This window comes from Vulpes lagopus, chromosome 2, assembly GCF_018345385.1.
Source record: "Vulpes lagopus strain Blue_001 chromosome 2, ASM1834538v1, whole genome shotgun sequence".
NCBI classification, from domain to species: Eukaryota; Metazoa; Chordata; class Mammalia; order Carnivora; family Canidae; genus Vulpes; species Vulpes lagopus.
The window spans coordinates 30,704,962-30,730,587 of record NC_054825.1 but is presented as its reverse complement, the minus strand read 5'-3'; the positions used below and the strand labels follow the sequence as shown (position 1 = coordinate 30,730,587).

Here is a 25,626-nt window from a genome sequence, read left to right as displayed (position 1 = left end):
CACATTCTTCTCTCTAGGGCACTCTATCTTGCTCCTAATTTCACTTTTCTGTCATTGAATAATACTAAGCAGATATGTTCTGTTGGCCCCTGATCTTAGCTGGTTTTCTCCTACATTACTCAGGCTATATTCCTAGCAAAACTCCCTTGATTCTCAAGAAATATTTTCTTCCCTATTCATTGTTTTCCAATGCCTAACTGCTATACTCCTTTGTACTTTTAACATGTTACATATAAGAATTATATTATTCCATCTCTGGTAGCAGATAAAACACCACTTGTTTGTATCCATTATCAATTATCTCTAACGGCTTGTTCTAATCCTTATTATATAAACAGTCACCTATTATATAACCAATGAGTGGACAGAACACAAGCCAAAAAGGACAAGTCATCACATCTGTCAGGCAAAGTTGAAATTCACCTGACAGTACAAACATTCCAATAAATAAATAAATTAAATAAATAAATAAATAAATAAATAAATAAATATCACAACTTAAAAGTCTTCCACAACATCATAGGTACCAAAACATTGTTCTAGGAAAAAATTACATTCTAAATATTAAATATCAGTAACCTAAATCTCCTTTGTCAGCACTACATGAAAAATTTTTAGTAAGGGGGAACCCTGGGTGGCTCAGTGGTTTAACACCTGCCTTCAGCCCAGGGCGTGATCCTGGAATGCGAGGATCGAGTTCCACATCAGGCTCCCTGTATGGACCCTGCTTTTCCCTCTGCCTTGTGTCTCTGCCTCTCTCTCTCTCTCTCTCTCTCTCTCTCTCTGTCTCTCATGAAAAAACAAAACCTTAAAAAGAAATTTAATAATGGTATAATGAAAACAAAGCACAGGGAAGCTTCAAAGTTTGTCACTACTTCCTTGAAAAATTATTACATAATTTTAATCAACAGTCCAAATCTTCAATTGGTGGCTACTAAATTCCTTTTCTCTGAAATGATAATATAAGAATTCACATAAAAATTTTAAATTAGGGATCCCTGGGTGGCGCAGCGGTTTGGCGCCTGCCTTTGGCCCAGGGCGCGATCCTGGAGACCCGGGATCGAATCCCACGTCGGGCTCCCGGTGCATGGAGCCTGCTTCTCCCTCTGCCTGTGTCTCTGCCTCTCTCTATCTCTCTGTGACTATCATAAATAAATAAAAATTAAAAAAAAAAAATTTTAAATTATGAATATGTATTCTCAAACCAAAAAATCATTAAAGAAAGACCTTAAACTGCTTATTGACTTGACCTTTTTACACACAAGGAAAGATTATTTTCCCTATAAAGGTGCCAATGATTATAAAGCAATTAAAATCAAAAGCAACTGTATCCTAAGCCATTGACAAAACCTCTTTTTTAGTGTCAGCTGATTTAAGAAACATGTTTTAAGAAACATGAGTCAATATAAAACTACTGTTTATAATCACTGCCAATGAGAAATCACTACTCTGAGAGCCAAAAAAATCATGAAATGTGTTAGCACTGAAAAGAGTCTTATAATTTACTGAGTCTAAACTATCATTTTATGGGGCACCTGGGTGGCTCAGTGGTTGAGCGTCTGCCTTTGGGTCAGGTTGTGATCCCGAGTTCTGGGATCAAGTTCCACATCGGGCTCCCTGCATGGAGGCTCCCTATGCCTGTGTCTCTGCCTCTCTCTGTGTGTCTCTCATGAATAAATAAGTAAAATCTTTTTTAAAAAATAAACTATCATTTTATGGACTTCAAATCCCTTTTAATTCTGAAAAACAGATTTCAGATCAAATTAGTTCTAACACATAAATATACATGAATAGCATCCATTATATTCCTGAAGTAGAAACACATATAGACATATAACCTTCAGACCTTTATTTTATTAATATCTGGAGCAATATTCAGTTAAGATTCTAAAACTTCCATCACAGATGACCTTTCAGCACTAAACCGGATCAAATACAAAAATAAGGAGCTAGATGCACAAAGCAATAACTAATAGTTTCTCAATACAGTCCTTCCTAGCTAGCCATCACCCCCAAGCCCGCCCTCTCCTAAACAGGTAAAACAGGTAGAAGAATAAGTAAGTTCAAGGCTCCCCTATCTGTTCACAAATACCAGAAAAAGTTCCCCTGGAGTGCTAACCCACAGGTAACAAGCAATCTGTTTCTTTTCTCCTTCAGCTTTTCTCTTTCCTTCCTGTGATCATTCACTCTTGTTTTGCCCCTTGCCCCATTTCAATGTCTTTAACCCAGTGTTTTATTTCCCCTTCTTCACTTTTTCTGAGTGAAGGATCTAGTAAGCCAGGATGTAACACAGAGAAATAGTTAAAAAAGAAGTAAAATGGAAGATGGGAGATGGAAAAGACTGATACACTGGGTTACATTTTTTAATTACTTCCATACCACACAGCCTGTTAATCCTGTTCCACAGATTATACAATATCACAACATAAAGCTGAGAATACCAAGGAACATGATTAAGAATTTAAGAGACTTCTAGGACAAAGAAAAGAACCCTATATTTAAGCAAGAACAACTTCCTACTCTATAGCATCTTATTTTAAAACAAAGTCTAAGTTTGCTTAAGTTCAAGAAAAAAAATTAATTTCTTACATAAGTGCTGAAAGCTTCTGATGAGGCATTGGTAAATCGAAGAGACAGGAAAAAAGCTTTCTCCTTGTTTGTTGTGACAAAGGAACCTCCTTGCCCTGCCCCATCACAGCCTACAGAAATTCCAGACATGTTAGAGGACACAAGGACACATTATGGGGCCTGAAAGGCAGTACTTATCAGAACTCTAGGCAGTCATCTGCAAGTAGGAACAAAACAGAAGTAAAAAACTGGACCAGTTCATTGTATTTGCCAACGCGTAGATGAAGCTCAATAGTAGTCTCCATCATGCTAAAACTTGTATTAGACAAAACAATCACATAATGTAAGAGAATAAGGACAAGTACTCTTACAGTATGGAAGGAAGGATTATCCCTACCTCACATCACATACAAAAGATAGAATAAAGATCTAAATATTTTTGAAAAGCCAAACTTTGGGCAGCCCCAGTGGCGCAGCAGTTTGGCGCTGCCTGCAGCCTGGGGTGTGATTCTGAAGACCTGGGATCCAGTCCCACATCAGGTTCCCTGCGTGGAGCCTGCTTCTCCCTCTGCCTGTGTCTCTGCCTCTCTCTCTGTGTCTATGAATAAATAAATAATAAAAATCTTAAAAAAAAAAAGAAAAGAAAAGAAAAGCCAAACTTTAAAAAGTTTAGACAAGAGCAAAGAAGAATAAATGAGGCAGCGGAAATGTGTCTTAAGGCATAAAAAGCACAATCCACAAAGAAAAGATTGATACATTTAATTATATTAAAATTTTAAATGTGTGTAAAACAAATGACATTATGAACAAAGGTCTTTAAAAATGAAGTCAAAATGCCTCTGGAGAGAGGAACTGGATGAAAAAAACAGGAGTGGGAGAAAAATTTCTCATTGTATGTTCTTTTGTATTTTCTGGATTATTTTTTTTAAGATTTTATTTATTTATTCATGAGAGAGAGAAAGAGAGAGAGAGGAGTCACAGGCAGAGGGAGAAACAGGCTCCCTGCAGGGAGCCCGATGTGGGACTCCAGGATCACACCTTGAGCCAAAGGCAGGCGCTAAACCACTGAACCACCCAGGGATCCCCCTGTATTTTCTGGATTTTTGATTCATATGAACATACTACCCATTCATAATAAATAAATGAATGATTTAAAACATTAAAATAAAAAAGGCATAAACTGGGGGAAAAAATGTTATGCATATAAAAGGATTAGTAGGGATCCCTGGGTGGCGCAGTGGTTTGGCGCCTGCCTTTGGCCTAGGGCGTGATCCTGGAGGAGACCCGGGATCGAATCCCACATCAGGCTCCCGGTGCATGGAGCCTGCTTCTCCCTCTGCCTATGTCTCTGCCTCTCTCTCTCTCTGTGACTATCATAAATAAATAAAAATTTTTTAAAAATCTTTAAAAAAAAAAAAAAGGATTAGTATTCAGAGTTTATCAGTCTAAAATTTATAAGAAAAATACACTCAGGGATGCCTGGGTGGCTCAGCAGTTGAGCGTCTGCCTTCAGCTCAGGGCGCATACCCAGAGTCCCAGGGGCCTGCTTCTCCCCCTGCCTGTGTCTCTGCCTCTCTGTGTGTGTGTGTCTCTCATGAATAAATAAAATCTTAAAAAAAAAAAAATACACTCAAAGAAAATTAGACAAAAGATATGATCAAATAATTCACAAAAGATATGATCAATTAATTCAAATAATTAATTAGGAGCCCTAAGTGACTAACAAACATGAAAGGAATCTCAACTTTAAAAGTTACAAGGGAAAATAATAAAATAAAAGTTACAAGGGTAGGGGGGCACTTGGGTGGCTCAGTGCCCGAGGCCAGGGATCAAGTCCCACCTACATCAGGCTCCCTGCAGGGAACCTGCTTCTCCTTCTGCCTATGTCTCTGCCTCTCTCTGTATGTCTCTCATGAATAAATAAATAAAATATTTTAAAAGATAAAAAAAAAAAAAATTAAATAAAACTTACAAGGGTAGGGGTACCTGGGTGGCTCAGTTGGTTAAGCCTCTGACTCCTGATTTCGTCTCAGGTCATGATCTCAGGATTGTGAGATTGAGCCCGAGCCAGACCCTGTGCTGTGTGGTGAAGCCTGCTTAAGATTCTCTCTCTCTGGGGCACCTGGGTGGCTCAGTCTGTTAAGTATCTACCTTTGGCTTAGGTCATGATCCTGGGGCCTCAGGCTCCCTGCTCAGCAGGGAGTCCGCTTCTGCTTCTCCCTCTGCCCCTACTCGCTCACTCACATGAGTGCACACAATCTCTCAAAAACAAAAAAAAACAAACAAAAACAAAAAAACAAAAACAAAAAAAACAAGGATTAGCAAATTGAAGGATGGTATCTTTCCCTGTCCATCATTTTGGGAAAAACTATCAGATTCAGGCAATATCTTTTTATTCCTAGTTTGCTAAGGGTTATTTATTTATTATCATGAGTCAGTGCTTAATTTTATCAATTTGTTGTGCATCTATTGAGGATATGATTTTTCTCCTTTATTTTGTTAATGTGGTGAATGACACTGATTAATGTTAAACCAATCTTGCACTTCTAGAATACTGAATGTTGTTATATTATCATTTTTATATATTGCTGAATTTGGTTTACTAATAGTTTGGGTTTTTCCATATACATTCATAAGTGAGACTGTCATGGAATTGCTTTCTGAAAGTAGAGTTCCTGTGAAATCTTTTATAAGCCAAAATGGCATAAAGTGAAGAAGTAATTACCATTAACTTATATGGAAAATTTAGCATCCCCATACCCCAAAAATAACCCTCTTAGCCTTTTCTGATCCCTTAAGACCTATTTTGCTAGTGGATGCACAAAATAAATCAAGATAAAGCACAGATGCCCACACAGTTCAAATTACCGTAGCTTGCTGCTGAGATGCTGAGTATGCTGAGCATAGTTCTTGGGGAAGGGGCTTGATGGAGCCACTCTCCTTGATCAGAGTCTGAGCTGCCTCTATAATGGCTCATTGGTAAACAAATGCTAAATGCTATTTTCACTTTTTGTCTTATTTCAAAAAGTGGAAATCCTCTTTGGATTTCTTTAGGTTAGTGAAACCAGATACAAATGTAGGTCCTTCCTAAAAGCAAAGTTGCCTAGGGGCACCTGGGTGTCTCAGTGATTGAGGTCTGGGATTGGCTCAGGTCCTAATCCCAGGGTCCTGGGACTGAGTGCTGCATCAGGCTCTCCTGGGGAGCCTGCTTCTCACTCTACCTATGTCTCTGCCTCTCTCTGTGTGTCTCTCATGAATAAATAAATAAAATCTTTTTAAAAAATAAAAAATAGGGATCCCTGGGTGGCGCAGCAGTTTAGCGCCTTGCTTTGGCCCAGGGCGTGATCCTGGAGACCCGGGATCGAGTCCCACGTCTGGCTCCCGGTGCATGGAGCCTGCTTCTCCCTCTGCCTGTGTCTCTGCCTCTCTCTCTCTCTCTCTCTCTCTCTCTCTCTCTGTGTGACTATCATAAATAAATAAAAATTTTAAAAAATTAAAAAAAAAAAATAGAATCAAAACAACCTAACACAAATATTCAAAAAGCAGGGGATACATGTACAGTAGTGCGACCCCCCTTCCACAGTTTCACTTTCTGTGGTCCACAAGCAGATAATCCCCCCTTGACCTACCATCAGAAGGTCAACAGCAACCTAAAAACTATCAAAGATGCCTACATCATTCACCTCACTTCATCTGATGACACAGCCATTTTATCATCTCGCATGATCTTAAGTATAGCACAAAAAAGTATTTTAAGAGAAAGACCACATTCACCTAACTTTCATTATACTATATTATTATTGTTCTATTTTATTATTTATTGCTCTCCTTTATCTAGTTATCATTATTAATCTCTTAATGTGCCTAACTTATAAACTATATCATAGCTATGTATGTGTAGGAAAAAAGTATATATGGGCTTCAGTACTATCCACAGGTTCATACATCCACAGAGGATAGAGGGAGACTACTATATTATCTTCATTAGGTTTTATACCAAGGTTGTGCTGGCCTTATAAAATTAGTTGGGGAATATGTCTTATTTTTCTATTTTCTGAAAAAGTTTAAGATGAGATTGGTGTTACTTCTTCAAATGCTTGCTCAAGGGACACCTGGGTGGCTCAGTGACTGAGCATCTGCCTTTGGCTCAGGGTGTGATCCCAGGGTTCCGGGATTGAGTCCTGTATCTGGCTCCCTGTGGGGAGCCTGCTTCTCCCTCTGCCTATGTCTCTGCCTCTCTCTGTCTCTCTCATGAATAAATAAACAAAATATTTTTTAAATAAATAAATAAATGCTTGCTCAAGGAACACCTGGACAGCTCAGTGGTTGAGGGTCTGCCTTTGGCTCCGGTCGTGATTCCAGAGTCCTGGGATCAAGTCCCACATCAGGCTCCCTGTGGGGAGCTTGTTTCTCCCTCTGCTTCTCTCTCTCTCTCTCTGTCACTCATAAATAAATAAATAAAATCTTAAAAAAAAAAATGCTTGCTCAAATTGGCTGATGAAGCCGTCTGAACCTAGAGTTCTCTTTATGAGTTTTTTACATATACATTCAATTTATGTTATAGGACTATTCAAATTTTCTATTTCTGGGACACCTGGGTGGCTCCGCGGTTGAACATCTGCCTTGGGCTCAGGTCGTGATCTCGGGGTCCAGGATTGAGTCCCACATTGGGCTCCCTGCATGGAGCTGCTTCTCTCTCTGCCTATGTCTCTGCCTCTCTCTCTGTATCTCTCATGAATAAATAAATAAAATCTTTTTAAATTTTTTTTCTATTTCTTCTTATATTAATTTTGGTAAGTTGGACATTTCTAGGAATTTGTGTATTTCATATAAATTTTCAAACTTAAAAAAAATACTTTATTTATTCATGAGAGACAGAGAGAGAGAGAGAGACATAGGAAGAGGGAGAAGCAGGCTCCCCACAGGGCCTGATGTGGGACTTGATCCCAAGTCTCCAGGATCACACCCTGAGCCAAAGGCAGGCACTCAAAGCTGAGCCACCCAGGCATCCCAAGAATTCCTATTAATTGGGATGCCTGGGTGGATCAGTGGTTGAGCATCTGCCTTCAGCTCAGGGCGTGATCCCAGGATCCATGATAGAGTCCTACACTGGGCTCCTTGCGAGGAGCCTGCTCCCTCTGTCTGTGTCTCTGTCTCTGTGTGTGTGTCATGAATAAATAAATAAATGTTTTTAAAAAAGAATTCCTACTAATCAATAAGAAAAAAACAAACTACCCAATAGAAAAACAGGCATGAAATTTCAATAAAAATCTCATTAAAAAAGAGTAGCATAGGGGCACATGGGTGGTTCAGTCAGTTAAGCACCAAACTCTTGATTTTGGCTCAGGTCATGATCTCAGGGTCAGCGCAGAGTCTGCTTGAGATTCTCTCTCTCCCTCTACCCTTCTTCCCCGAATCACTCGCACATACACACTCTCACTTTCTCTCAAATAAATAAACAAAATCTTCAAAAAAAAGAGTAGCTAGATGGCTGATATATTGACAAAGGAAAAAACCTGCTCAATATCATTAGATATCGGGATGCCTGGGTGGTGCAGTCAGTTGAGCACCCAACTCTTGGGTTCAGCTTGGGAGGTGACTGCATGGTCACGGGATTGATCTCATGTCGGGCTCTGCACTCAGTGTGGAGTCTGCTTGAGATTTTCTTTCCTTCTCCCTCTGTCCCTCCCACTCATGCTCTCTCTCTCCCTCGAAAATAAATAAATCTTTTAAAAATATATATAGATATCAAGGAATTGCAAATTTTAAAACAATAACATACAATTATCCAACAGAAGGACTAAAATTTAAGAGAATGACAATACCAAGGTTTAGAGAAACGAATGGTTAACTCTTTTATACTGATAGTGGGGCTATAAATCGGTACAATCATTTTGAAAAACTGCTTGGTCTTATCTACTAAAGTTGAACAAAACTGTCCTATGACCCCATGAATTCTAAAACATGCTTAACATGTGCAGCCACAGTGCACCAAGAATTACAAACAAAAATCTTCACTGAAACATTAATTTCTAAACAGCCAAAACATCCAGCAGAATGATTTTTTAAATAGTGGCATATATAATGGTGTATTTTACAGCAACAAAAATGGACAAATCCAGTCATATGCACCATCATGGATGAATCATATATAATGATGAGCAAAAACGTCTCACACACGCTCACCCACCCACCCACCCACACACTACTTACTGAGTATGCAATGACATTTACATCAAATTTTAAGAATAGACAAAAGCATGTTCTTTAGCAATACTTGCTTAAGTGGTAAAATTGCAAAGAAAACGAAAGATATATTTATCATAAAATTCAGGATAATGGCTATTTTGGGGGGATAGTGATTAAGAGGAGGCAAGAGGGCATGAGGGGAATATCTAGGGTGCTAGCAATATTCTTGTAATAAATCATGGAGCTGCGGGAAAAGGGAGATTAATTTGAAGTAAATATGGCAAATGTTAAGGTTTATTAAAGCTGGGAAAATATTGATTATATTATTCTACATACTTGTATGTAGAATCAAGTCTTTCAAGAAAATTTAAAAAAAAAAAAAAACAAGTAGCTTTAACCTAAATCTTGTTACAACTTGATGAAAGTATCACAGAAAATCAAAGTTAATAGTAAAGGTTAATTTCCTCATCATAAAAGTTTTTGCATAGATGACCAGAACCAGGAGAATTAGTAGTTAGGTATGTAGGTAGGCATAAAGAGAGAGCAAGGGCTTGTATTTAAATGCATATACTAGGCAACCATCCCAAAGAAGGTTAAGAGGCAAAGCTTATCAAAAAGGATAATTTGGGGGCACCTGGCTGGCTCAGTCAGTAGAGCATGCAACTCTTGATCTCAGGATCCTGAGTTTAAGCTTCAAGTTCAGTGTAGAACTCACATAGAAAGAAAGAAAATGAAGAAAAGAAAGAAGAAAGGAAGGGAGGGAGGGAGGAAGAAGGGAAGGAAGGAAAAGAAAAGAAAAAAAAAAGAATAGGATAATTTGTATAACCTACCTATCATCTGCTATGATTACTCTTACCACTAGATGGAACTCTACATGTAAGGTGATCTGCTTAGTGAAAGGACTACAAACAGAATCCGCAGCTGAAAAATCAATTATAGAATAATGAAATGCAAGTGCTTTTGAGGCATATTGAACCCATGAATCTGCAAAATTCAAGGCAGTGGGGGGAAAAAACGTATCCTGCAGATGTATTTTTTGGCTGACTGCTACCAAAACTGCATACCCACAAAACTAAATGTTTCCTCCCTAGTGAATTGCTTAACTTGATTTGTTCTCCAAGAACCACAACCTTGGCAACATCTATCAAAATAGGAGCTATATTTAATGTTGTCTAAATCTGACTTACCACCCTAAGAGAAGTATGCACTCTCTTACTACTTTTTCAACCCTCTGGCTCTGAAACATGGCTTTCATTGTGTCACTTTCTGGGAGAGCTGTTAGACAGGAATACATATAAGTATTAAACAAGAAGCTATTATTTTTTCTTTTCCTATATATCAAATTTAAACTGGTGTACTGGTGTCATGAAAGTTTATATATAGAGAAAGGATAAAACAGGTCCCATGTGCCCAAGCTGGCAGGATTTTTAAACAGAAACCGTTCAAAGTTGGTAAGTAGTACCACAATATTTCAAGGAATTATATTCAATTTCTTAGACAAAAATTGTGAAACATTTACATTCTAAGGTCTGCCCTTAGAGTAGCTGTCCAAGGTTTTTAAATTAGAACCTCTTCCCTTGCGGATCCCTGGGTGGCTCCGCGGTTTGGCTCCTGCCTTCTTGGCACCTGCCTTCCGCCCAGGGTGTGATCCTGGAGTCCCAGGATCAAGTCCCGAATCGGGCTCCCAGCATGGAGTCTGCTTCTCCCTCTGCCTGTGTCTCTGCCTGCCTCTCTCTCTGTGTGTGTCTCGAATGAATGAATGAATGAATGAGTAAATAAATAAAATATTTTTAAAAAAGAACCTCTTCCCTCTAATTAAGACTCCAAAAGTCTCCAAAAGTGTATTTGACGCCTATATGTGATTCCAAACTAATTTCGAAGTACTAGAGAAACTTAATCTGAATTAAACTATTTAGAAATTAAAGAATTCCTGATCTTCCTCACCTCAACATTTTTTGGAAACCTGACTTAAGATTTTGCCCTATGGAATGACACACAATGTTTTCTCACTCAAGAAAATAATTACACTTCCTCCAAGTACCAATAACACCTGGGGTAGCCTGGGTGGCTCAGGGCTTTAGCGTCGCCTTCAGCCCAGGGTATGATCCTGGAGACCTGGGATCGAGTCCCACTTCAGGCTCCCTGCACGGAGCCTGATTCTCCCTCTGCCTGTGTGTCTCTCTCTATTTCTCTGTTTCTCATGGATAAATAAATAAAATCCTTAAAAAAAAAAAAAAAAAAAAAAAGTACCGGGAACCCCTGGTGGCTCAGCGGTTTAGCACCGCCTTCAGCCCAGGGCCTGATCCTGGAGACCCGGGATTGAGTCCCACGTCGGGCTCCCTGCATGGAGCCTGCTTCTCCCTCTGCCTGTGTCTGTGCCTCTCTCTCCTCTGTGTCTCTCATGAATAAATAAAATCTTTAAAAATAAATTTAAAAAAATAAAAAAATACCAATAACACAAATATATATATATATATATATATATATATATATATATATATATGTATTAGCCTGTGAAGCAGCACTATTTTAAAGAGATCTTTGGGTAACTGCTAAAAATCCTTTGAAATGGGACACAATTATGAGATTTTTTTCACTGTAGTTAGTCTTAAGCAACCCCCACTTTGGGGAAACACAATATACTTTTCCCATTCAGTCTGAATGACACCAACTGTTGAGATGATGTAATGTTGAAAAGATAGCATTCTAATATATGAGACTTTATGGTGCATAGAGTATATAATATTTTGAAAATTTTGGGGTGGCTCAGCGGTTTAGCGCCAACTTCAGCCAAGGGCCTGATCCTGGAGACCAGGGATCAAGTCCCACGTCAGGCTCCCTGCATGGAGCCTGCTTCTCCCTCTACCTGTGTCTCTGCCTCTCTCTGTCTCTCCGTGTGTCTCTCATGAATAAATAAAAATCTTTAAAAAAGAAAGAAAGAAAGAAAGAAAGAAAGAAAGAAAGAAAGAAAGAAAGAAAGAAAGAAAGAAAGAAAGAAAGAAAGAGGGATCCCTGGGTGGCACAGTGGTTTGGCGCTTGCCTTTGGCCCAGGGCGCGATCCTGGAGACCCAGGATCGAATCCCACATCAGGCTCCCGGTGCATGGAGCCTGTTTCTCCCTCTGCCTATGTCTCTGCCTCTCACTCTGTCTCTCTGTGACTATCATAAATAAACAAAAATTTAAAAAAAATTAAAAAAAAAAAAGGAAGGAAGAAAGAAAGAAAGGAAGAAAGAAAATTTTGAAGTATCTGAAAAAATACTTTTTAAAAATTTAAATATTCTAATGTCTTTTCAAAACTTTTATTTCTCAACACCTAAAAAGAATCTATTGTATCAGTTAAAATATTTATGCTTTAATAAAATTTAGGCTTTATCCTCTGTACAATCTTAATATAATGATGTAATGATGTAAGTACACGTTTCACATCAGTGGACTTCGATTGAGAGAGCTTGGTCACAAGGACAGCTCCCACAAAATGACCTTACCCAAAGAAAAAAAATAAAGTAGGCCTTGGTACTTCAGTGAAGAAACTATTATTGCAACCAATGGAAGGATTGTAAAAATTTGATGCAAAAATTTGTTAAAATGATAGATGGACTTACATATACAAAAACTAGCCATACTTCAAAGCACAGCTTATAGTGCATGTAGTGCTCTCCAATTAAAGTCTAAAGGAGGGGATCCCTGGGTGGCTCAGTGGTCTAGCACCTGCCTTTGGCCCAGGGCACGATCCTCGAGACCCGGGATCGAGTCCCACATCAGGCTCCTGGCATGGAGCCTGCTTCTCCCTCTGCCTGTGTCTCTGCCTCTCTCTCTCTATGTCTACGATGAATAAATAAAATCTTTAAAAAAAATAAAGTCTAAAGGAAAGTATCTGATGATAATATCAAGTATAATATTACTAAATTGTATCACTGTGTACTCTCTCAGTTTCTGATCTTCCCCTAATTCTTAAGTTTCCTGTTATTTGGTGAGTTATTCTTCAGTTTCATTGTTATTACTTACATGGTTTAATTTTGCAATTATATTCAGCATGAAAACAAAACAAATGAAGAACTTTTTAATTATATTATCCCAGTACCTTTAGGTTAATTGCTAAATTAATGAGTTTCTCCCCTCTCAAAGGTATAATTAAAATACATTTAGCAAACATAGCTCTCATTATTGTGGCATACAATTAAAAATTTAATATTTAAAAATAAATAAATAAATAAATAAATAAATAAATAAATAAATAAATAAAAATTTAATATTTACAACTATGTGATTTCTATACTCATGAATTTTTTTTATATTGATAGAATCCAACTAAGATGACCTTATCTCTAATCAGATGACCTATTATCTTAAAGCTGTCAAATAATGTTTTACTTCTTTATTATAACACATCGTAGAAACTTGGACAAAGATCAACAACCAAGCCATTTTAATTTTCTAGGGGAAAAAATAAGAAGAACAAAAAAAGAAAATTGAAATCATATAATCAGGAATATGTCTGAAGTGGATATAGCTTTATGTGACCTCTTGGATCTTTTCTGTTTAATTGGGGGAGGTTTATTTGTTATAGATTGGCTCAGATTATTATCGTAGTTTTTTTAAAGATTTATTTATTTATTTATTTATTTATTTATTTATTTATTTATTTAAAAAGAGAGAGCATGAGCAGGGGGAGGGGTAGACAGAAAGAATCTCAAGCAGACTCCCCACTGCCTGGAGAGCCTGACATGGGGCTCAATCTCACAACCCCAAGATGATGACCTGAGCCAAAATCAAGGGTTAGACCATCAACCAACTGAGCCACCCAGGAGCCCCTATTACTGTGTTTCCGTAATCCTACTGAGTCTCAAGAAATTAGTTTGATACTGTGTAATACACTCTGGTCAGGAAGCAAGAGAAATAAAACCCAAACTTGATTAAATTTATTTGAAACTGATCTATGTTGCCTTTAAAGGAAACATTTCATTTCCATACTTGTGTATACAAGCAATGTTTTAGTTATGTATTAATTTTTCAAAAGCCAAAGGATTAATAGTTCAGCACAACTAAATTCAGCAGGCAAGTGACTGAATTTTTCTGTGGTTCTATTTCTTTCTTGGAGTAACCAAAAACTGTGTCTAGCTTTCAGGTAATAATTCATCTTGACAAATAACCTGTATTTAAGCTGGCAACTGATACTGTTATTTATTATGTTTTCATCCAATTATCTTAAAGCTATGGCTTTGTATAGTGTTATAATTATCCTAAAAGCTATGCTTTATATAGTGTTAGTTATGAATTGACACTAATACATTTCCCAATATAAAAATTCTATCATTAACCCACTTCATACTTGAATAATTACTTATGATAGATCATAAAACTTGTGAGCATCTGACAAAATTGTTTTCCCCTCACTTACATCATTGTAGTTTTATACTTAATTACAGAAAAGAATGATAGTTTTCCTACAAGATGTTAAGTAATAGCTAAAGACTACAGCACAAAAGATAAAAAAGATCATTAACTGCCAAATCCATAGTAGAAACAATAAACGATGTACAAATTCAGGAGGAGAAGAGAAATTTTCACCCTTATACAGGAGTTGAGATTTGAGGTAGGTCTTAAAGATGAAAAGGGTTTGTTTAGTGGAAAAAATAAATACTTAAATAAGGGGCCTTTTTGTTTGATTTTTTTGTTTGTTTGGTTGGTTTTTTAAGGAAGATAAAACGTGTTCTCCACATATTAGTGGCAAGCCCTTTGCAAAACATAATCTTAAATAAAGGAGGGTGTACAGAGAGGTTACTAAGATAGTACAGTGGACATGTTATTTTTGCATACCCAACATCTATCTTCCCCTTCCTCTGGTAACAGCACCCTTATTTTCCTTTGGGCAATAACCTCGTCCCATCTTTCAGTATATGTGTTTTGGTGGGTTGACCCTACTCCCTAATAGCAAGTGTGAGCACAGGCTTACCTAATCGAAACATTCTGTATTCCTCATTGATTGAGGCAAAGGCCCACAAAGTCAAATCAGGAAGAAAAAAAAGACCCAATTCCAAGACTCTTGCTGGATACTAAGATTGCTAAACCTGTGGAATGCCACCAATGGTGGTCCATTACTGCCATCTTTAGTGAAGAACCTGCATTTTCCAAAAGCAAATACAGAGAAAATCAGATCTAAGAAAGCAAGAAGCAGATGCCTAGTGACATTAAGATTTGAGAATTTCAATACAGATTAAGCCATTCCTGATCTACCCTTAGGATGTTTCAGTTTCTTGAGCCAATCAATGTCATCTCTTTGCTTAAGCTAGCTTAAGTTTCTGTCACATAGGGACGCCTGGGTGGCTCAGTGATTGAGCATCTGCCTTTGACTCAGGGTGTGATCCTGGGGTCCCAGGATTGAGTCCCACATTGGACTCCCTGCAGGGAGCCTGTGTCTCTGCCTTTCTCTGTATCTCTCATGAATAAATAAATAAAATCTTAAAGTTTATATATAAATATATATATACAAATATTTAAAATGTCCCACTATATAAATAAGTCCCAGTCCCTTTTAGTCATTTTGATTATTCTACTTCCTTACCTCCTACTTAGGAAATCTCTATTCTCCAAGATCACTTCTTGCTGGGCTCATTATCACCACTGCCTCCAAAGCCTACCCCTGTGGCTGTGGCTGGCAGCCTCTACTCAAAAGTCACCTCCTCTTCTCCATATTCTCCTTTTTAAATTTTGTCTTATCTCTTATGCTTCTCTTTTCTGTACCAATTTCCCAATGCTTCTCAGTTTTTCACAAACCAATCTTGGTTTTCCTTACAGATGTGAACTTTTGTTCAGCCAAATACACCAATCACAGCATGTAACTTTTGGTTCTTCAGCTCAATTCATTTCAGCAATTTTCATTGTTCCACATTATTCAAAGGTTCTTTTAAAAAACAGCAAAACTCTGGGGGTGCCTAGGTGGCTCATCAGTTAAGCATCTGCCTTCGTCTCAGGTTACGATCCTAGGGTCCTGGGCTCCCTGCTCAATGAGGAATCAGTTTCTCTCTCTCCCTTTGCCCCTCCCTGCTCAGGCCCTCTCTCTCAAATAAATAAGTAAAATCTTTTTTAAAAAGTAGCAAAATTTGGGATCCCTGGGTGGCGCAGCGGTTTAGCGCCTGCCAATGGCCCAGGGCGTGATCCTGGAGACCCGGGATCGAATCCCACATCAGGCTCCCTATATGGAGCCTGCTTCTCCCTCTGCCTATGTCTCTGCCTCTCTCTCTCTCTGTGTGTGTGACTATCATGAAAAAATAAATAAAATTAAAAAAAAAAAGGTAGCAAAATTTCTAGCTTAATGCTGTGTTATGCCAAATAACTGATGTTGATGTTAAATGTAAATTCAGGATAAAAGAGTATTACTCTAGTAATTATAACTAAAAACTACACTTGTTCAAAAGATCCAGGTGCAGGGCGCCTGGGTGGCTCAGTTGGTTGGGCGTCTGCCTTCATCTCAGGGCATGGTACAGGAGTCCCTGATCCACTCCAGTTGGGCTCCCTGCTCAGCAGGGAGTCTGCTTCTTCCACTCCCTCTGCCCCCCTCCTGGCTTGTGCTCTCTCTCACTCTCTGTCTCTCAAGTAAATAAAGAAGATCTTTTAAAAATATATTTTTTAATAAAGATTCAGGTGCAATTACTGTACATTAGACCTTGGAAGAAATGCATTAACTCTTTTAAAATTATATATATTTCAAGATCATTACAAACCACCAATTTCTAAAACTTCATATAACTACCTACCAGAAGCTCTAGGTAAAAAGACAGAGAAATGTAAAAGTAGCTTGCTCAAAAACACACACGGCTTTAATTGAGAGAAAGGTATCAATAAACACCCCCTCCGAGATATTTAAAAGTTTGAAACTGACAAGATCAATAAGGTATTACTAATACTTTAAACACCAGCATGCCTCAAAAAATAAAATTCAGACAAACGATAGTTATTAGGTTAAATACAACTTGTTCCAGATTCTTTAATCCAGGAAACAGTTATTCTATTTGGAAAGCATATAGACTTTTACAAGCCTACATGCAGGGATCCCTGGGTGGTGCAGCGGTTTGGCGCCTGCCTTTGGCCCAGGGCGCGATCCTGGAGACTCGGGATCGAATCCCACATCAGGCTCCCGGTGCATGGAGCCTGCTTCTCCCTCTGCCTGTGTCTCTGCCTCTCTCTCTCTCTCACTGTGTGCCTATCATAAAAAAAAACAAAAAAAAACAAAAAAAAACAAGCCTACATGCAAATAAGTCTATCAATACAAATTTAACCACCAATCACTTTCTTGTCCTCTCTGACTTGTTTCGGTCCCTCTTCATTCATTCAGATCCTACACACTATCTCATACTCACTCCTCTAGAAAAGTCTTAGGAAGTGCTGCAGCAAGGGAAGCACAGAACTGGAGGGAGATGATTCTCCACATATGCCAGTTATGGATTTAATGCCTCTTACCCATCTTTGGCCACTCTGCAAAAATGGAGCTGGAGCCTTTATATTTCCTTCAGCTAGCACAATATTGAGCATTATTAATAAAGAACATTGGAGAGACACTGCAGGAAGAAGACCCCTCCCTTTCTAGTTCCAGGGCACTCGGGCTAGGTAAGCTCCTAAATATGCACAGCTTCTCCAGCTCCCAGCTCTCACAGCAAGGGCAGCTTCTCCAGTGATAGCTTCCTGCTCCTGCAATCCTCAGCACTCAGCAGCATCCATAAACCAGTAGCTTCCCTCCAAGACACCTCCCTATGAACAGCTTTCCCCAGTACCCTAAAGGGTGGATTTCTTTTTTTCTTTTTTTAGATTTTTATTTATTTATTCATTAGAGACACAGAGAGTCAGAGACATAGGCAGAGAGAGAAGCAGGCTCCCTGTGTGGAGCCTGATGTGGGACTTGATCCCAAGTCTCCAGGATCATGCCTTGAGCTAAAGGCAGACACGCAACCACTGAGTCACCCAGGCGTCCCCTAAAGAGTGGATGAAGTTCTATGAGGTGAATTTCCAACAAATTCTACCACAGCAACTTTTCTGCCATTCTATGTGAGCCACAGCCAAGCCTTAAACAAGGTCTGGACCTCTTCCTGGTACATTCTACTCAGCCCTAAAAATTATACTGGATTCTTTTTTTGTTTGTTTAATCAAGGTATAATTGACAAATAAAACTGCAAGATATTTAAAATGTACAACAGAATGAGTTTGATATATAAAAGCTGTTTCTGATATTTACTATATAATATAGTATAATCTTTAGAAATCTCTTTTAGGGGATCCCTGGGTGGCGCAGCGGTTTAGCGCCTGCCTTTGGCCCAGGGCCCGATCCTGGAGACCCGGGATCGGATCCCACGTTGGGTTCCCGGTGTGTGGAGCCTGCTTCTCCCTCTGCCTATGTCTCTGCCTCTCTCTCACTCTCTCTCTCTCTCTCTCTGTGACTATCATAAATAAATTAAAATTTAAAAAAAAAATCTCTTTTAGTTCTTACTAGCTAATCCCTGTTACCCTAATTCCATTATAGTTAATAATTCTTTATTTTTTAATAATTCTTTATTTTAAACAACCTTTGGAGATGCCTGGGTGGCTCAGCGGTTGAGCTTCTGCCTTTGGTTCAGGGCGTAGTCCCGGGGTCCCGGGATCGAGTTCCACATCAGGCTCCCTGCATGGAGCCTGCTTCTCCCTCTGCCTGTGTCTCTGCCTCTCTCTCTCTCTCTCTCTCTCTCTCTCTCTCTCATGAATGAATAAATAAAATCTTTAAAAAAAAAAAATCCTTTGTTCAAATTACTATATTAGTTTCTGTGTCTTAGTTGAACTCTGACTGATACATCAAGTAACACTAGAAAACCATCAGCACAAAATAGATGGGCACTGGCATTTCTAGAAATAACCATCCTAAAAGATGGCTAATAAAAAATGTAGTTAAGGAGGTCCAGGGGAGCCTGGGTGGGTCAGTCAGTTAAGTGTCTGCCTTCGGCTCAGGTCATGATCCCAGGGTCCTGGGATAGAGCCCCACATCAGGCTCCCTGCTCCATGGGAGCCTGCTTTTCCCTCTCCTGCTCCCCCTGCTTGTGTTCTCTCTCTTTCTATCAAATAAATAAATAAATAAAATCTTAAAAGAAAAAAGAAGAAGAAGAAGGTTCAGGCAAGATAACCAGAGGTATCTTGAAAATGATCATTGTTGATTAAAAAAAGAAAAAGAGGGGATCCCTGGGTGGCGCAGCGGTTTGGCGCCTGCCTTTGGCCTAGGGCGCGATCCTGGAGACCCGGGATCTAATCCCACGTCGGGCTCCCGGTGCATGGAGCCTGCTTCTCCCTCTGCCTATGTCTCTGCCTCTCTCTCTCTCTCTCTCTGTGACTACCATAAATAAAATAAAAATTTTAAAAATAAAAAATAAAATAAAATAAAAATAAAAAAAGAAAAAGAAAAAGCAATAATCTAATCAACTGTGTGCCCCAAAGATAAAATGAGACAAGCTGAGGGTGGCTTAGTAGGTTAACGGTCTGCCTCAGTTCAGGTCATGATCCAGCAGCTTTGAGCTTCCCGCTCAATGGGGAGTCTGCTTCTCCCTCTCCCTCTACCCCCCTCCCCCCCAGCTCCCATTCCCTATCTCGCTGTCAAATTAATTAATTAATTAATTTTAAAATCTTTCTTTTTAATGAGACCAGCTGATATACCTACTTTGTATATTTGGTAATTTGCATTTATCAATTGGCTTCTTGTGAGCCTGAATGGAGTGAGTCTCCTCAAACCCATTTTTTTTTTTTTAAAGATTTTATTTATTTACTCATGAGAGACACAGAGAGAGGCAGAGACACAGGCAAAGGGAGAAGCAGGCTCCATGCAGGGAGCCAGATGCCGACTCAATCCCAGGACCCCAGGATCATGCCCTGGGCCAAAAGGAGCTGCTCAACCATTGAACCACCCAGGCATCCCTCCTCAAACCCATCCAATGGATAAAATAGTGTCTTGGACTTGTAGTAACAACAAAAACAGACTGCCACTCTCTGATGACCTTACACACAACCAACCAGCAACCTCCATCTTTAATCACTTGTTAATTTCACAAATTCTACCAAAGATTAAAGGCAAAGAAATGTAAGCTACTTACCAGTTTATGTGGATTAATTTTAAAATTATATTTCTTCTTCCCCTCTCTTTCTAGCAAGGCTGGCCCTATCTACAAGTATAATGATCAAACACTCTAGGTCAGGTAATTGATTAAATAAATAAATAAATAAATAAATAAATAAATAAAACTATTCAGGTTCAAGAAAGACTACTGAATAATCTATTTGTCATTACCCTTCAGGTAAGATTTGACAGCACAAATACAAAACCAGATTCAGATTTTTTTTTAAGATTTTTATTTATTTATTCATGAGAGGCAGAGAGAGAGAGAGAGGCAGAGACACAGGCAGAGGGAGAAGTAGGCTCCACGCAGAGAGCCCGACGCGGGACTTGATTCTGGGTCTTCAGGATCACACCCCGGACCGCAGGCTGCACCACCGCGGCTGCCTCCAGATTCAGATATTTTAAATCATGTTCTCCCACTTGTGCATATGAGAACAGGGAAGTCTTCCTAGGATCAGTAAAGGTTCCATCTATCACTTTTCTTGAATGCCACACTACTTTTTAGGTAAAGAACAATATAACAAAAAGTCTTCAGGAGGGACCCCTGGGTGGCTCAGCAAATAGGCATCTGCCTTTGGCTCAGGGCGTGATCCTGGAGTTCCGGATGGAGTCCCACATCGGGCTCCCTGCATGGAGCCTGCTTCTCCTCCCTCTGCCTATGTCTCTACCACTCTCTGTGTATCTCTTGTGAATAAATAGATAAAATCTTAAAAAAAAAAGAAGAAGTCTTCAGGAAATTATGTGTTTAGTAACCCTATTCCATACTCTACAGTGTATGTAAATTAGAAGAATGCAGGACCCTTTCCCCACAGATCTAAAGGCACCTTCTTTATCCTCCAAAAACACTTTCAAAATGGCATGCAAGCATCCAGCAGTCTGTTCCTAAGCTTCCTGCTGTTCCTAAATTCTAGGAGCAGGCTTGAGCCCCAAAACTTGGACACTGCTGTCACCAACTTATGACAAATATTATCACTACAACGGCTTGCTTTGCTTCTTCCCTCCAACCCTGTATATACTCCTGTTTGCTTTTCCTGGTTCACAGCAGGTTTCTTTTTTTCCCTGTGAATATTGAGGTTAAAAAGCCTGTGACTCTTTGTCATCAATTTCCCCTCCTCATCTAATAATAGTTAGCACTTTAATTTTTATATATCTTTTCAATCCAAAAGTACTGAGCTGTATTTCTCTACTGCCAATTATGTGGGGAGGTGGCTCTAATTCCTTTCCTGCTTTAGCTTTTTCTCTCTTTGGCCTCAGAGAGTCTTAACTATTTTTATATTGCTATTGGTAGAGAGGATAGCTTCTATTTGTGGATTCCTCTTTAGAACTATTCACTTAAAAGTAACCTGAAGGTATAACTAAAGTTAGTTAAATTTTAAAGCATTATTCCACCTGATGAAGACCAGAAAGAGGGGCAAAGCTGTTTACCATCAACAGGTCAAAATAGAATTCTTTACAGGCCGAGCAATTTTTTTTTTTTTTTAAGATTTATTTATTTGAGAGAAAGCACACAAGCGGGAGGATCAGGGAAAGAGAGACAGAATCCACACTGAGCATGGAGTGGGAAGCAGGGCTTGATGTCACCACCCTGAAATCATGACCTGAGCCAAAACCAAGAGTCAATATTTAACTGACTGAGCCACCCAGGCACCCCCAGAGCAACTTTTTCTTATTTCTTTGACTAAAACAAAATTAAAAGTATTGCTAATTACTAGGAGCAGGCTTAAAATAATGATGAAGAAATAGAAAACTAGTTCTTAATGGACAAGCATAGAATTCTCCATTCAACGTGCAAATAAAAACTGATCTGTGCAAATCAGACCATTCTTTCCTCTTCTTTATGGAATGAATACTAAGGGCCACACCACCAACAGAACATTAGAAAGATTAATATCTGCAGGGAAAAAAAATACTTTGTGTGGTATTTATCACCACAAGGAATATTTTACGTATTACAAAAGACTATTATTTATTCAGTATTGACCATCTACACAAAGCTAAGCTTTGGGAATATATAATAATATATATGTCCTGCCCTCAAAAAAGGCTTACATAAACCCAAATTCTCTTTTACAACATGAAATTAATAAAAGTTTCAAATTCAGATGAGATTCTGTGAATATGTGTTGATCATGTAACTAATACTAGCACTGAAAATTTAAAGATAGATTTATTTATTTATTTATTTATTTATTTATTTTTATGATGCACATAGAGGGAGGGAGAGAGAGAGAGGCAGAGACACAGGCAGAGGGAAAAGCAGGCTCCATGCAGGGAGCCCGAAGTGGGAATCGATCCTGGGACTCCAGGATCACGCCCTGGGCCAAAGGCAGGCGCCAAACCGCTGAGCCACCCAGAGATCCCCAGCACTTAAAATTTAAATTCAGGGCAGCCCCAGCGGCCCAGCAGTTTAGCACCCCCTTCAGCCCTGGGTGTGATCCTGGAGACCCAGGACTGAGTCCCAGGTCCCTGCATGGAGCCTGCTTCTCCCTCTGTCTCTCTCTCTCTCTCATGAATAAATAAATAAAATCTTTTTAAAAATTTTAAATTCAGTTGGCAAATGCAAACTCCACCTGCTACAGAATAATGTTTTGTCTTCAGGTTCTCATCACAATTCAAGATTTTAGAGCAGGATGAGAGATGAGGTGATTGAATTTATCAATCCTCTCTACAATTTCCAGGCAAAAAATGATAGACCATTTTATAGGCACCTCCAGTGGTGAAAAATTCTGCCTTATAAGATATTAACACATTCAATCAAACATGTCCATCTCAGCTAGGGAAGGAATCCAATCTCCACTCATAAACCTAGCTTCCCAAGACCTGGAATCTCCTATTCAATACAAATGGCACCAAATGACATCAAACCAAAGGGTTTACACTTTACACTGAGACAATGAAAATAAGCTCACTCTATTATAAATTCTAATATAGAGATGCCTGGGTGGCTCAGAGGTTGAGCTTCTGCCTTCAGCTCAGGGTGTGGTTCTGGATCCTGGGATCGAGTCCCACATAGGGCTCCCTGCAGGAAGCCTGCCTCTTCCTCTACCTATCTCTCTGCCTCTCTGTGTGTCTCTCATGAATAAGTAAATAAAATATTTTAAAAATAGGGACACCTGGGTGGCTCAACGGTTAAGCGTCTGCCTTTGTTCGGCTCAGGTCATGATCCTGGAGTCCCAGGATGGAGTCCCACATCAGGCTCCCTGCATGGAGCCTGCTTCTCCTTCTGCCTGGGTCTCAGCCATTCTCTCTCTCTCTCTCTCCCTCCGGGTCTCTCATGAATAAATGGATAGGATCTTTAAAAAAAAAAAACTTTTAAAAAATAAACAAATAAATTCTAATATGTATTTAATCAGTTAAGACAACTAAGGTCTCAAGGCTGTAACAAGACTACCTGGAAATTCTTTCTAGGAAAAGGTACATTTTGGTATGCTTGTAGAAATTATGATTTTTCTAAACTGCAGATCCCTTTGATCTGTTCTTTAGTTCTACCAGGAAAAAGAAAATCTATCACGTACTGAATGTTATTACCTGCTAGGCTCAGGGCTAGCACTTCAAAAAGGACTCTCTAATTTAATATTAACATTCTCTGGAGTAGACATCATTATAGGTTGAGAAAGTGAAGCTGAGGGAGGTTTAAAAATTGGCCTGAGTATTTTATTCATTTTATTCTATTGTAAATGGGATTGTTTTCCTAATTTCCTTTTTAGATAGCTCATTGCAAATATATAGAAATGCAACTGATTTTTGTATGTTGACTTTGTATGTTGCAACTTTACTAAATGTATTAGTTCTGTCTGTTCGTCTTTTCTTTATGTAAGATCATGTTGTCTGCAAACAGGAACAATTTTAGTTCTTCCTTTCCAATTTTGTAGCCTTTTTAACCCATTTTCTTGCCTAACTGCTCTGGCTGGGACTATTTGCTTTGCTCCTTATCACAGTGGGTCATCACCTCACACCTGTCAGGATGGCTATTATCAAAAACAAAAAACAAAAACAAGACAACCAAAGTGTAGAGAAATTGGAACCTCTGTATATCGTTGATGGGAATGCAAAATAGTGCAGCTGATATGTAAAACAGTATGAAGGTTCCTCAAAAATTTATAAATAGAATAACTATTTATAGTTATCCTGCTTCTGCACATTTACCCAAAAGTACTGAAATCAGGATCTCAAACAATTTACCAGCACTCTCGTGTTCACTGAGGCACAATTAACAATCACCAAGATATGGGAACAACTTATTTTTTTTAAGATTGATTTATTCATGAGAGACACACAGAGAGAGAGGCAGAGAAACAGGCAGAGGGAGAAGCAGGATCCTCGCAAGGAGCCCAAAGCGGGACTGGATCCCAGGACCCCAGGATCATGCCCTGGGCCCAAGGCAGGCACTCAGGGATCCTGGAAACAATTTAAATGGCAATGGGCAGATGAATGGAAGAGCAAAATGTGGTATATACATAGAATGGAATATTACAGCTTTTAAAAAAGAAAATTCTGTGGGCTGCCTGGGTGGCTCAGTCAGTTAACCGTCTGCCTTTGGCTCACTCAGGTCATGATCTCCGGGTCCTGGGATGAGCCCTGCAAGGAGCTCCCTGCTCAAGGGGAGTCCCCTTCTCCTCCTTCAGCTCCTCCCCCTGCTTATGCTCTCTTGTTCCCTCGCTCTCTCAAATATTTTTTTATTTGAAAAAGAAGAAAACTCTGCAATAGGGGACAACATGGATGAACCTTACGAACATTACGCTAAGTAAAATAAGCCAGTTACAGGAAGGCAAATGATTCCACTTATATATATGTGGTATCCACTGATAGGAGATTATTTACAATAGTCGAATTCATTGAATGAGAGAGTGGAATGCTGGTTGCCAGGGGCCAGGAGAGAGAAAATGGGGACTTCCTACTTAAGAGGCATAAAGGAACCGTTAAGCAAGACTAAGCTCTTGAGATAGGCTGTACAACACTGCACCTATAGTCAATACTGTCAGGCACACTAAAAATTTCCTAAGAGGGTAGAACTCATGGTAAGCATTCGAAACCACAATACAAAATTTTTAAAAATTTGTTTTAATTGGCCCAAGAACTCAGACCCATTTCCAACGGACAGTCCAACCCTTGATCCGACTTCAAGACGTACTGCCTCGAAGCAGATGAGAAAGTGTAATAGAGCTGTCTCCCAGCCCTGTGTGACGTTAGGGAGTCCGCTTAACAGCTCTGGACGTGAGTTTCCTCACCACCAAGCAGGGTCTCAGCGCAGCGGCACCGGGAGGGTCCGCCGCCACCACACGGGCGGCCCTCGGTCCAGCATCAGCGGGACCACGCCGAGGCCAGGCTGGATCTCAGTTCCTGGGCCAGAGAGCGGGCGTAAGGAGGCGAAACGCCGGAGGAGGAAGGAACAAAGCCCGGCCCCACTGGGTCACCAGGACCCAAAGGAAAAGCGTCAGTACGACCAGCCCACGGCCTCGTTTCCTAGGCAGCTGGACCAAGAACTCGGCTCACCTCGGGCGAGAATCGCGGGCTGGCACCTCCCCTTCACTTTGCGCCTCAGTCGCCATCTTAGTCAGCAAACTTCTTTCACGGCCCCCATCTCCGGCCCCGCCCCCTCGCCTTTGGATTGGCTAAGGTGTTTCCCCCTTCTTCCATGCGATTGGATGGCTAAACAGTTCCATGGTATCATTGGTCTATTCAAATAACTAACGGTTATTGGTCACCCCCAGCCGGGGCGGAAAAGGGTCAGGGAGGAGACGCTGCCC

At 39.6% G+C, this 25,626-nt stretch overlaps 1 protein-coding gene across 2 annotated transcripts in view; it reads right to left on the bottom strand.

Annotated features, from left to right (window-relative positions):
* The window catches only part of ARHGAP19 (Rho GTPase activating protein 19), a 65,131-nt gene extending 39,671 nt beyond the window's left edge, over positions 1-25,460 (bottom strand). For both annotated transcript variants that reach the window (XM_041746006.1, XM_041746004.1), the window contains exon 1: positions 25,373-25,460. In XM_041746006.1, coding sequence (XP_041601940.1) covers positions 25,373-25,428 — 56 coding nt within the window. In that variant the 5' untranslated portion in view covers positions 25,429-25,460. The remainder of the gene's footprint in view (positions 1-25,372) is intronic.
* Between the last annotated feature and the right edge of the window lie 166 nt (positions 25,461-25,626).